This window comes from Ictidomys tridecemlineatus, chromosome 5 (assembly GCF_052094955.1).
Source record: "Ictidomys tridecemlineatus isolate mIctTri1 chromosome 5, mIctTri1.hap1, whole genome shotgun sequence".
NCBI lineage: Eukaryota > Metazoa > Chordata > Mammalia > Rodentia > Sciuridae > Ictidomys > Ictidomys tridecemlineatus.
This window is the reverse complement of record NC_135481.1, coordinates 103284317-103296610: the sequence shown is the minus strand read 5'-3', so window position 1 is coordinate 103296610 and position 12294 is coordinate 103284317. Positions and strand designations below refer to the sequence as shown.

Here is a 12294-nt window from a genome sequence, read left to right as displayed (position 1 = left end):
TCTCTATCTCCTGATAAAGATGTTTAACTTCTTCTTTTATCTGTTTATGTAATTCATTTTCAGTGTATTCTTTCACTGTTTGAATTTGCTGTCTCGTATCCTCTTTAAGATTCCATTCCATCTGTCTAAGGTATTCCTTGAGTTTCTTATATGACCATTTTTCTGATGGCTCTAGGTCCTCCTGAATATTTAAGCTGTCCTGCATTGTTTGTACTCCTTTTCTTCCTTGCTTTTTCATGCTGCTCATATTACTTCTTGTTCTATTTGACTGCTGAGTTACTGTTTACCCCTATAAATTTATTTGATGCTTGGGAGAAAAGGTATTAGAAGGGAAGGGAAGAAGTCACTAAAGAGAATGAGAGTAAGCAGATAGAATTCAAGGAAGGGGGAATAAGAGAATTGAAAAGAAATGAAAAGACAAATAATAATAAAAAAATGAAAAAAATAAAAATAAAATAAAATAATAAAAAAATTTTAAAAAATTTAAAAAAAACATTTGCAAAACAACAACAAAAAATGAAAATGAAAAAAACCAAATTTTAAAAAAAAGAAGAAGAAAAAATTAATAAATGCAGTCTTAGAGTTTGATTAACTTCTCTTCCAGTAGGTGGAGCTGTGCCCACTGGACCAAGCTTCTCCTCTCAATATGCGGGAACCAATCACTGTACAGCAGCTCTTCCTCCCAGACTGGGCGGGTCTCCAATCCTGGGTGCCTAGGGCCTTGTCTTATGTCTAGACACTTCTCCTCTTTTCCTTAAGCCAGGCACCGCTCACTGGTGACGCTCACCACAATACTGGCTACACGCCAGGTCTGCTGCTCCTGAGAGCTCTGTTTTCATGAACGACTGGGCACACACTCCCTGTTTGCCTCCCTCAGACCCTAAGTTTGTAGAGCTTGGGGCTGAGAACCCCCAGCAAATTTGCTTGCCCTACGGTAGCCACGCCTCCGATAGCGAGTGCAAGGGACCTCAGTTGTCAGCACTGGTGGGATCAGTAGCCGGGAGTTCCACACCGCGAGTCCCGAGCCACTCCTGATTCCCTTGGTCTGGCTATCGCGCTCACAGGAGAGCTGGGAGGGGGGAGGGGCCCTTAAGGTTTCCCCGCTGTGGAGAGGGAAGGCTAGGGGATTACACACCTTTTGCTGCTGGTTTCAATGAATTTATCTCCTCCGCCGCGTTTTGGTGATGTCAGTTCTCTGCCATGGTGGTATCCCATGCAAATGGTGACAGTTCGTTCCCTTTGCCGGCTGACCAATGCAACAGATGGGTCCTGTCTGTCTCTCCCAAGCCCCTTTTCAATCCTGTGGCCACTGCCTATGCAGGCTCGATTGGCATTAACCTCCGTAGGATCAGAAGGGCTGACCAGTTGTTTCAGCGGGATTGTTAGTGCTGAGTCACAATGGTTTGGCTTCAAGAAGCAGGCGAACGAGAGCTTGAATGCAGCCGATCCCGGCTCGGTGTGTGTTCTGAGAGGCCTGGACTGTTCGCCCCAGATCCACATCAGCTCTGCATTGCCTAGTGATCCTGAGCAAACAGCATTTAGACAGTTTACGACTCCCTATGCCCGCGCAGCTGAAGAGGTCAGAGATTTGATCTCTCCGCACCCGCCGCCATGTTACTACCTAGGCATTTTTCATCAAATTTGTTTTCAAGATTGTATATTTTGTCTTCATTACCTGAAACTCTTGTGTGTTAGTGAGATATTCAACTGAATTTTTTTTTTTTTTTTTTTTTTTTTTTTGGTACTGGGAATTGAACTCGGGCATTCTACCACTGAGCCACATTCCCAGCCCTGTTTTGTATTTTATTTAGAGCCAGGGTCTCACTGAGATACTTAGTGCCTTGCTGCTTTGAACTCACAATCCTCCTGTCTCAGCCTCCTGAGCCACTGGGATTATAGGCATATGCCACCGCACCCTGCTCAATTGAATCATTAATTTACTTTATTGATTTCTCCCTTTTGAGGATTCTACTTGATTTTTTTTTGTTTTTCCTTTTTTTTTCAGAATCTCTCTTTATTGAAGTGATCTTTGACTTCCTATGTTTTCCCTCTGATTTTACTCCTTATACTGTCCTTTACTTCACAAATCAGTTTAATTATGTACATTCTAAACTCGTGCTCTGTCATTTCTTCCACTGTGGTGTCTATGGATTCTATTATTGGAATATCTTGATTTGTTTGAGGCAGTTTGTTCCCTTGCTTTTTCATGTTGTTCATGTGTCCTCCCATCTAACTGTGGATCTGAGGCAGACAGGTTTCTACCCTGTGGACTTACAGTGTACCTAAAGTTTTCCAGTACCTCAATGTTTAGGAGGTATCAAGTAATAACAACAACCAATGCAAACAATATACAAAATTAAACCAAATAATTCCTAATATGACATCTACAATGTTAATTATCACAATAAACAGAAATGATATGATCAGTTATTACCTACAATAAAAACAGCAAGTTTGCAAAATGGTTTACAGTTTCAAATGGTGGACAAGAGAACAAAAGTGATATAGGATGTGATGATTATTAGGGAGGAAGAGAGAAGACAGAAGTGAAAAATAAATGACAAGTGAAAGAGAACAATAGAGATTGGCTGTTAGTAGAAGAAAAGAGAGAATCAAGGGAAATAGGTAAGAAAATATATAAAGTAAAAATATTTTTAAAAATAAAAACAGAAGAATGCAAAACTTAAATACACTAATCAAACATCCTAGTTCTCAAAGAACTAATATATGGGAAACAACTGGCTTCACAAATGCTAGAAATGAGAAGAAAATCCAAATATGTATAAATGTCCATGTACCATAAATGTCACAAACAGATGAAAGAAAAAAGAAAAAAATCTTGATGAAAAGTTAAAGAATTCTTTCCACTGGAATTGAAAAGATTCTCAGCTTCTCTTCTCAGCAGTTTTAGGTAGGGTCATCTGGACCGCCATGCTCCACCCTCTGGATTGCTGGAATGAGAGGGGTAATCTCATAAGTAGAATTCCTGGAGGCAGGGTTTAGGTTTACATGGGCTTAAGGCTCTTTGCAGAGTGCCAGTTGGTCTGGAGATTTTTAAATCAGCACACCTCCAACGCCCAGTACGTGCTTCTCCACACTGAAGACTATACCCCAAGGAATCTCCCCTGGGTTCCACTCATGTGGTGGGAGTGTGCGAACCCCACATTTTCAAACAGTATATCCTGCACCCACCTTTCCAAGTTCCCGGCCAAATAGATGAGTCTCTCCCAGCCTGTCCTACAAGCAGCAGAATGGAGGGGTAGGGGTAGAGGTACGTGGGTTTCCACAATCAGTTGTCCCCTATGTAAACCTCTTTCCACATTTGATGTTCTCCTGTTCACTGAAGCACACTTTATGATGTGAGTGTGTTTACTGGGCCTGTATTTTGAGCCAAACTCAGGTTTACCAACTCTTAGCTGCTGGCCCCCATGCCTCAGCTGCAAAATGCTTCCTTCCTTTATCCTCCACACACTGTCTGGAGAGATGGTGGCTTCTTTACCACACAAAGATATTGTGCAACATGTCTGTGGAGCAGTGTCCTTGATCTTTAAATGCTCCGTACCCAGACGTGCCTCAGACCTCCCAAAAATGTAGGTTTCTTTAATTCTCTTATCCCTCCACTTTGCTCACAGAGGGACCACCCTGGCTGGTGCTTTTGGCCCAACCATTGCAGCAGCTCTGCTTCTGGAGATTTCTGTCTTATTTTATTATATCCAACCTCCTGAGTCCCAGATCTGCTTTGAACATCCAGTTTTCCAGTGAAGTCCCTCCACCCCCTGCTTTTTTTTTTTTTTTTTTTTTTTTTTTTTTTTTTTGTTCACCCACCTTGCAGAGAAGCTGCCCATCTGCTTTATTGGTTTCATGCCACAGAGGAGCCAGGAAAGCAACCTCCTGTATCAAGAGTGATTATTTCTTACTTCCTGGTCTGGCATTCTTCTAGTATTCATGCTTTCTGAGAGCAAATATACAAATGTTTCACAAAAACTCTATTTTTTACAGTCCTAAATCTTAATTCCTCTGTGACTTGAAGTATCTATGTATTTTTTTAAAAAAAAATTAGAAGGTCTTCCTTTTAATGACTCTTCAAAGTTAGGTTTTTTTATTTGCTCATCCCTTACAATGAATGAATCACCTATATTCTGAGTGTATCAGCCTTTTGAGCTTTTTATAATTTGACATCTTTTTCTGCAGAATTATGATCTGGCACTGAAGTATTTCCAGAAAGCTGCTGAACAAGGCTGGGTGGATGGGCAACTGCAACTTGGTTCTATGTACTATAGTAAGTCGTAACATTGAAATTTATCATGAATACACCAAGATCTAAACTAACCTATTTTTCACTAGATGGCAGTATGATATGGAAATGGGAACTACACAATTCTGGCTAATTAATATTCTCCCAATTCAATTATTTGTGCATTTTATTTTTCATTGTAAAATTATTTTAATGAATATTAATCTATATTAGCCAGGTTCACATATTTATATTTAGAAAATATAAGTATTTATAAATATAATAATAAGGTATATTAATAATATAATAAATATTTATGAATATTTATATTTAGCAAATATGTGATTCTGGTTAATATAGATTAATATATATTAACATATGACCCTTTTTTTTGGTACTAGGGGTTGAACCCAGGGGTGCTTAGCCACTGAGCCTCATCCCCAGCCCCTTCCCCTTCTTGCTGAGTTGCTTAGTTCTCACTAAGTTGCTAAGGCTGGCTTTGAACCCATGATCTTCCTGAACATAGGACTTTCATTAGAGTTTATTCTTCATAGGGAAGGCTTCTCTGACACTTTAACTAAATCTTATTTAAGAGTCTTTCATGTGATTTTTTTTTTCTTACAGATGGCATTGGAGTCAAGAGGGATTATAAACAGGCCTTGAAATACTTTAATTTAGCTTCTCAAGGAGGCCACATCCTGGCTTTCTATAACCTAGCACAGATGCATGCCAGCGGCACAGGTGTAATGCGATCATGTCACACTGCAGTGGAGGTAAGGGATTTTCTAACAATTTGTGTGGAGGAAATTATTGGCCCAATAGGAAGGCCTACCATTTTAGTTCTGTTTCCCTTGCATGATTTTTTTTCTACAGTACAAAAAGACACAGCCTATTAGCATTGATATACTGAGGGAAGACCCTGGGGATCCATGTGTAACTGTTGTACCTATTTAGTTTGTCTGTTCTTATTAACATCAGTGTTTGTAAGAGCAGATGTTAGTGTGTGGTATCTCTCACCTCAAACAGCATCTGATAGCATCAGAAAAAAAGAGTATTGTTGAATAAATACTCCAAAGGGGAATGCTAACATCTCTTAATTGGAAATTTTCCTCTTCAGCTCTCTGAAATGCTATGAAACTTCAGAGTGACATTGATAAATGCTTAGCAAAGTTTCTAAATCTTTCTGTGCTTTAGTGTCTTCACTTGTAAAAGAGGGCTTCTAAAAGGACTTACCTCATTAGATGGCCCTTCATCAGCCTCTTAGGAGGAATAAATATGTTAACATCCATAGTATATGTAAATCTTTAGAACAGCACCTGTTCAGAGTAATGGTATATAATGTTCTTATTTTTATAAACCTGTTTTTCTCTTAAGGGTAGATGAAAGTGAGCTACTAGAGATTCAAAGAGCAAATTTAACAATCAGTTGTAGTCAGGGTACAGAGTTATTTTTTGGCATGTTATTTTTCTTCTTTCCTCTTCTAGTTGTTTAAGAATGTATGTGAACGAGGCCGTTGGTCTGAGAGGCTTATGATTGCCTATAACAGCTATAAAGATGGTGACTACAATGCTGCAGTGGTCCAGTACCTCCTGCTGGCCGAACAAGGCTATGAAGTGGCACAAAGCAATGCAGCCTTCATTCTTGATCAGAGTAAGGTTAATTTTACTCCTGCCTCGGACCTAAATGCATTCAATATCTTCTTAAAATAAAGCAAGTAATAAAACACTGGATTTTCCCAACATTAGATCCCCAGAACTGGCTCAGTAATTAGTCTCATTATCCGTATTTTAAATAGAACATGTTTCAGGAAGTTTTGACATCCAGAATTCACTGGCTTATTTGAACTCAGTGTGTTTATTCCAATACTTATTTAATCTAGTACATATTGTTTTGGGGAGGTTGCTCAGAAAACACACCAATTCCCAGTTTTGTTCAAATTGAAGAGTCTTTATTTAGCCAGCCGGCCAACGACTGAGCCCCACAGGACCTAATACTGTCTGTGTAAGGAACAGCCCTGAGCCTGAGCATTTTAGGATATTTAAAGGCAGAACTGCAAAAACCACATCCAGGTTTAAGTAGGTGCAAGCAAGCAGGTACAGAAGCTGAATTAGGCAGTTAGCAAGACAATGCAATGGATACATTGATATTTCCCATGAGACTTTCCAGGTTGGCATAGCAGCAAGCAAGCAGAAGGGAAGTGGGTCAAAATGACCCTAGTTCAGTACCAGTTAGAGAATGGTTACTAATGTCTAGACAATCACAATCTCTGACAATCAATCTCTGGTACATTGCCCAAGAAAAATGGAAACCAAAGAGAACAATTTTACATTGTATAAGAATTGCTACTTTATGTTGCCAAGTATGTTATGCTAGGTTATGCTAGGTAACTCTTAATGGGTACAGAGGTGGGGCTTTCCCATAGGAGAAGCATTTCTTACATGATATGGACTCTCAGGATAAAATGGAGTCTGTTTGGTCATTGCCCATATAGCCTGGCCCATAACACTTATCATGCTCTGTGTATCCACCCTAGATGCAAATGAAGCATGAACGTCTAGTGCCTTTCCTTAAATGCCTGATTCGTATTTCACTTCTTGTTCTGTAGGAGAGGCAACCATTGTTGGTGAGAATGAAACTTATCCCAGAGCTTTACTACATTGGAACAGGGCTGCCTCTCAAGGTAAGTGATAAATTCTAGAGCATACTTTTCACCCAGTGACTTCTCTGTTGATTTTCATCTCCCGTGAACATTAAATCAGGTCATTCATCACCTTAAAATTAAGCAGAGATACTAACTGTGGCTTCACTTATTTGCATCATGATCAGTATGTATTCTCAATCGTAGTTCTAGTGCCAGGATTTGTAAATGGAATTGTAAAGTCTTTGTATTGGACATTTCCATCCTGCTGTGGTTCACTTTTGGTTTCTAATTTTAGGCTAGTTTATTGTATAAAATGAGATTTGAATAAAATTCATAATAGAATATCATCCTGAAACTCATAGAGACTAACTTTTCCCCACTCTTTTTCTTTTGAATATTTGTTTCTCACACATAAATCTGCTCAAAATTATCTGCCTGTTTCTTCTCCAGGCCTAAACAATGGTCATGCTAAACCATTTTTAGAATTTAAATGACAGGATAAAATAGGGCATGAAGATTTAAGAGGAGTGTTAGTGAAATAGAATACTAGCCAACTTGTTTCACCTCTCCCTATTACAAAACATTGTACAGAAAAGCTGCACTTCTAGCTTAAATTTTTACTGACTTGATAGCTTAACTGAAGGCTTTTTTCCACAGTTTGTATACTACAAATTAAAATTCTTTGTCTTATATAAGCATGTTAATGAAAGAGAAATAAATTGATCTGTCTTAAACATACTTTTATTTACTGGCAGTTTTACATTTAACTTTTGTTTAAGGATATACCGTGGCTAGAATTAAGCTTGGAGACTACCATTTCTATGGATTTGGCACGGATGTAGATTACGAGACTGCATTTATTCATTATCGTCTAGCTTCTGAGCAGCAACACAGTGCACAAGCTATGTTTAATCTGGGATATATGCATGAGAAAGGACTAGGCATTAAACAGGTGAGTGGCTTCAAAACATGTTTGAATAATGTAATTATGATAAGGGGAAACACCTGTATTTGTTGGACATTAGGCTTTCTGCGAAATTCCATCAGATTTTAGGCTAGTAAGTTATGAGACCGATTTCTAATATTTCAAAGACTGCCTTTGACACTCTCATCTTCCAGCAAACACATATTAAGACCTATACTGTTATATTTAGAATATTAAAGTAAAGGTAGATTCATGACTCACAATCAGTGCTACCTGGGTTATTACTCCTTGTTCAAAAAACTCTGTCTTTAATCAAATTTTGTTATTTCTAAATTATTTTGAAATGAATTAAAATTTTTCCCACTGATAAAATTACTGCTGCTGCTTATACCTTTCTAGTGAAATCTAACACTCTCTAGAACTATGGTATTAGTATTTTTGTCTATATCCTCTCAAAAGGAAAACTATACTTCTTATAGTTTAAGTTTGCTTTTAAATTTTTCTTAAGTTTCAAAAGGGTATAAATTACAGCCATTTTAAATATTAAAATAAATACTCTTGAAATAAAATAAATTCTTGAATATCCAGTAGACTCTAAATTTCAAAATAGATACCCAGTGATCCCAGTGTTGATTTTTTTTTTAAAATATACAAGCGAGTTCTTTAATTACAAATTATATTTTTCTTATCTCCCTAAATGTATATTTTTAGCCCTTGCTTTCATATATAGAATTACATCCTAATGTTATATTTTTAGTGATTTGGTCTTTAGCTGGTCACCTTGTCATACATATCTGAAATAGTATATAAATTTATTTTTAATTTTATTTTGTATGATCTGGGTTAAGAAAATTTGTAAGATGTTACTAGTCACAGTTGACTAGTTATTAATCTGTTATTAATCAAATCAATAAAATAATTATAAAATTTTACTCTTTTGAGTGTTTTTTAAATCAGTTTACATATAATTGAGACTAGCACTAATTCTTTTTATTTTTCTAAATGTTAATGTTTTAAAGTTATCTTAATATTTACCTTGTTCACATAAATAAGTCTATAGGAATGGGAACCGTTTTATTACAACAGAGTCACTTAATTCTTTAAATTGCTTTCAAGTGGTATACCAAAAATCAGAGTGATCTCTGATTAAAAATTATTTTTTTGCTTTATCCATGACAACTTTGATTAGGAACCCCCTTCATTAATGTTAAAAGAAAAGAATTAGAAACCAGAGACTGGCAAAAAAGAATGTGTTTCCTGATCCCTGGAGCCATTCATTTTCTTGGTTTTTTAAAAGAGTACTGAAAAAGCTTTGCCAAGATTTATAAAATGATTTTATTATACCCTTACTCTGTCACATAGGGGTATTTTGTTGACCTAATATCTTTAAGGATTGAGGGAAAGTTGTTAATTTCATTTTGCTAAGTTATCTTAATATTACAATTTTATTACTATTATTATTTTATTACTATTATTATTATTATTTTATTACTATTAAACATTTAAACATTTAAATGTAGTATTATCAGAACTCTGGAGTGCAGACTCAGTGCTTTGTTTCCAGAAGATCTGTTCCATGCAACACATCAGAGAAGCCTCTCTGCCTTGTTAACAGTCAACCTAGTCATACTTGGTTTTTATCAGAAAAACAGACTTAATTTTTTTAATTCAAATAAAGTTTGCTATGTGTTTAATGACTAATATAAAGATCACATATAAACATGCTTTTGTGGGATATATTTAGCAATAATCTGTTTTTATAATAGATTATAAAACAGGAAAATTAACATACTTTTCTCAGATTAATTTCTAATATGATATATAGCTAATATTATAAATTCTTATGAATAAAGGATATATATTCTTGTTTGGGACTGTAGCTCAGTGGTAGAGTGCTTGCCTGGCACCTGTGAGGCACTGAGTTGATCTATAACACCACATAAAAATAAATAAACAAATAAATAAAATAAATGTGAAAAAAAAAGGAATATATATCCCTTCAGTGAGAGTGAGGGAAGGGAACTTAGGTTCAGATTTTGATAATAACTAGCCTATACAAAACTCATAATAATTCCATTACTTTTTGTAACATCAAAATTATGTTTTCCTATCTTTTATCTTTTTTTAAAATGAAAGAAATATCCATATTGCTAAGTGTTAATCAGTCCAGCAAGTAGTATAGCTAGGAAAATGTTAAGTATTAAATAATGAATTAACTACAGCTAGAAAAAAATTATTTAAGATATGATTTTATAAAGTTTAAATTATTCTATTGAATCATCCTCAGAGTCTATGTTATTACATAACGTTTGATATGTTATCTTGAAAAATACAGCAGTCTAAAAAAATTTTTCACATTTTGTTTGGGTTTTGGAAATCCACTCCAGGGCTTCATGCAAGCTAAGCATGAGCTTTGCCTCAGAGTTACACCTCTACCCCTGAGTTCATTTTTTTGTTGTTTTGGGGGGGATACCAGGGATTGAATTCAAGGGTATTCAATCACTGAGCCACATCCCAACCCTATTTTTGTATTTTATTTAGAGACAGGGTCTCACTGAGTTGCTTAGTGCTTCACTTTTACTGAGGCTGGCTTTGAACTTATGATCCTCCTGCCTCAGCCTTCTGAGCCACTAGGATTACAAGCATGCACCACTGTGCCTGGCTAATTACTATATTTTTTTAAAAAAATCAGAGGCACTAACCATAGTGTTACTATTATTTGAAGGTAGTATTCTTTTTAACTAATGACACACCCCAGGACAAGAATAAGGAACAGCTAAAGGTAAATGCTTATATTTAAATATATGAGAGGGGAATTATATTTCATATATAGCCTTTTTTCCTCCATCTCATGAAATTCTTTCCTAAGAGTTTGGTAGTTTTTGACAATAGTCAGGGCATGGAAAAGGTTAGATTTTTTTTTGAAGTGTAAAATATCACAACTCCCACTATCCCCTTTTCCTATATATCTAAATTCTCAACACTGCATCCTGGGTCAAAATTAATATTGATTTGTTTTACCCTTCACAGAAATATGTCTAAAACAAGATGCCCTGCAATGAGTTCATAATTAGTGCATGTAGGAGCCTTCTCTAAAACCAATATTTCAGGATTTCTCTTTATGTGGTGACCCTGAAGTTTTTATGCCACTGGGCAGAGCACATGAAAAAGAGGTGAGGTAGGAGAAGGGTATGCCTTTCTTTGCAAAGTGGAGAGAGGTTTCCATACACACAGGCCAATTCCCAAGCACGTACTTGATAGAGACAGCCCATATGTCAGTTCAGGAACTTAAAAAATAGAGGTCTTGGGGCTGGGGTTGTGGCTTAGCAGTAGAGCACTCGCCTAGCATGTGCGGGGCCCAGGGTTCGATCCTCAGCACCACATAAAAATAAATAAAATAAAGATATTGTGTCCAACTACAACTAAAAAAAAATAAATATTAAAAAAAAAAAACCAGAGGTCTTTAACAGTGTGCATATATGGAGAGAGGAGGATGTTCCTCCCAACCTGGAGTCCCTGCTATCTTCACATTGTCAACTCCATGCCTTCTCCAATGAAACAAGCCAATTAGGTGTGGCTTAAAAAGAAAATAGAGGGTCTAGGGATGTGGCTTAAGCAGTAGCGTGCTCACCTGGCATGCATGGGACGCTGGGTTCGATCCTCAGCACCACATAAAAATGAAGATGTGTCCACCGAAAACTAAAAAATAAATATTAAAAATAATTCTCTCTCTCTCTCTCAAAAAAAAAAAAAAAGAATGTCATTTATACCTTCTTTAAAAAAAAAAAAAAATAGACCTTTAACATTGCCCACACAAGTACCTCTTGGAAAATCTTGAGTGTGAACTGGAGATTTGAAATGAAACCAGAGTTGCTTACACCAAGTGAAGTTTTAAGTAGAAAAAAACATCTTGAAATCTAGACGGTGTCCTTTGAATTCTCCAGGTTAACATATTTTGTTATTATATGTTATATAATATATGTTAACATATTATACACAGATACATGGCTATAGCCAGCATATCTTCATAGCAAATAGGATGTTACTTTGGTGGAAAATAAGCAAAGTTTTCTAAATTTTAATTAAGTTTTTCAATATGGTGCAGTTAGATAATTAAATTTTACCCAGTAAAGCTGGGTTTTGGTTTTTTTTTTTTCCTTTAGATAAGGGAAATTTGTTTTAAGTTGAAGTAAAACAAATTTTCCTAATGTATAAACTAAATATAAACAGTTTCACTTATTTTCACAAGAAATAAGTTTGGGTTTGTTACCTGTATTATAGGATATTCACCTTGCAAAACGCTTTTATGACATGGCAGCCGAAGCCAGCCCTGATGCCCAAGTACCAGTCTTCTTAGCACTCTGTAAATTGGGCGTTGTCTATTTCTTGCAGTACATACGGGAAACAAATGTAAGTGGTTCGTGTCTCTTTTAATTAAGATATAAATGATATCACTTTCTTAGTCCTGGAAGTTTGTTAAAAAGTTGGGAGGCA

At 36.2% G+C, this 12294-nt stretch overlaps 1 protein-coding gene across 1 annotated transcript in view; it reads left to right on the top strand.

Moving 5' to 3' along the window:
- Sel1l (SEL1L adaptor subunit of SYVN1 ubiquitin ligase) overlaps nt 1–12294 on the top strand; it is a 65845-nt gene that overhangs the window by 47307 nt on the left and 6244 nt on the right. The window contains exons 15-20 of the mRNA XM_005321293.4: nt 4192–4279; nt 4859–5007; nt 5719–5884; nt 6840–6914; nt 7655–7827; nt 12082–12210. Coding sequence (XP_005321350.1) covers nt 4192–4279; nt 4859–5007; nt 5719–5884; nt 6840–6914; nt 7655–7827; nt 12082–12210 — 780 coding nt within the window. The remainder of the gene's footprint in view (nt 1–4191; nt 4280–4858; nt 5008–5718; nt 5885–6839; nt 6915–7654; nt 7828–12081; nt 12211–12294) is intronic.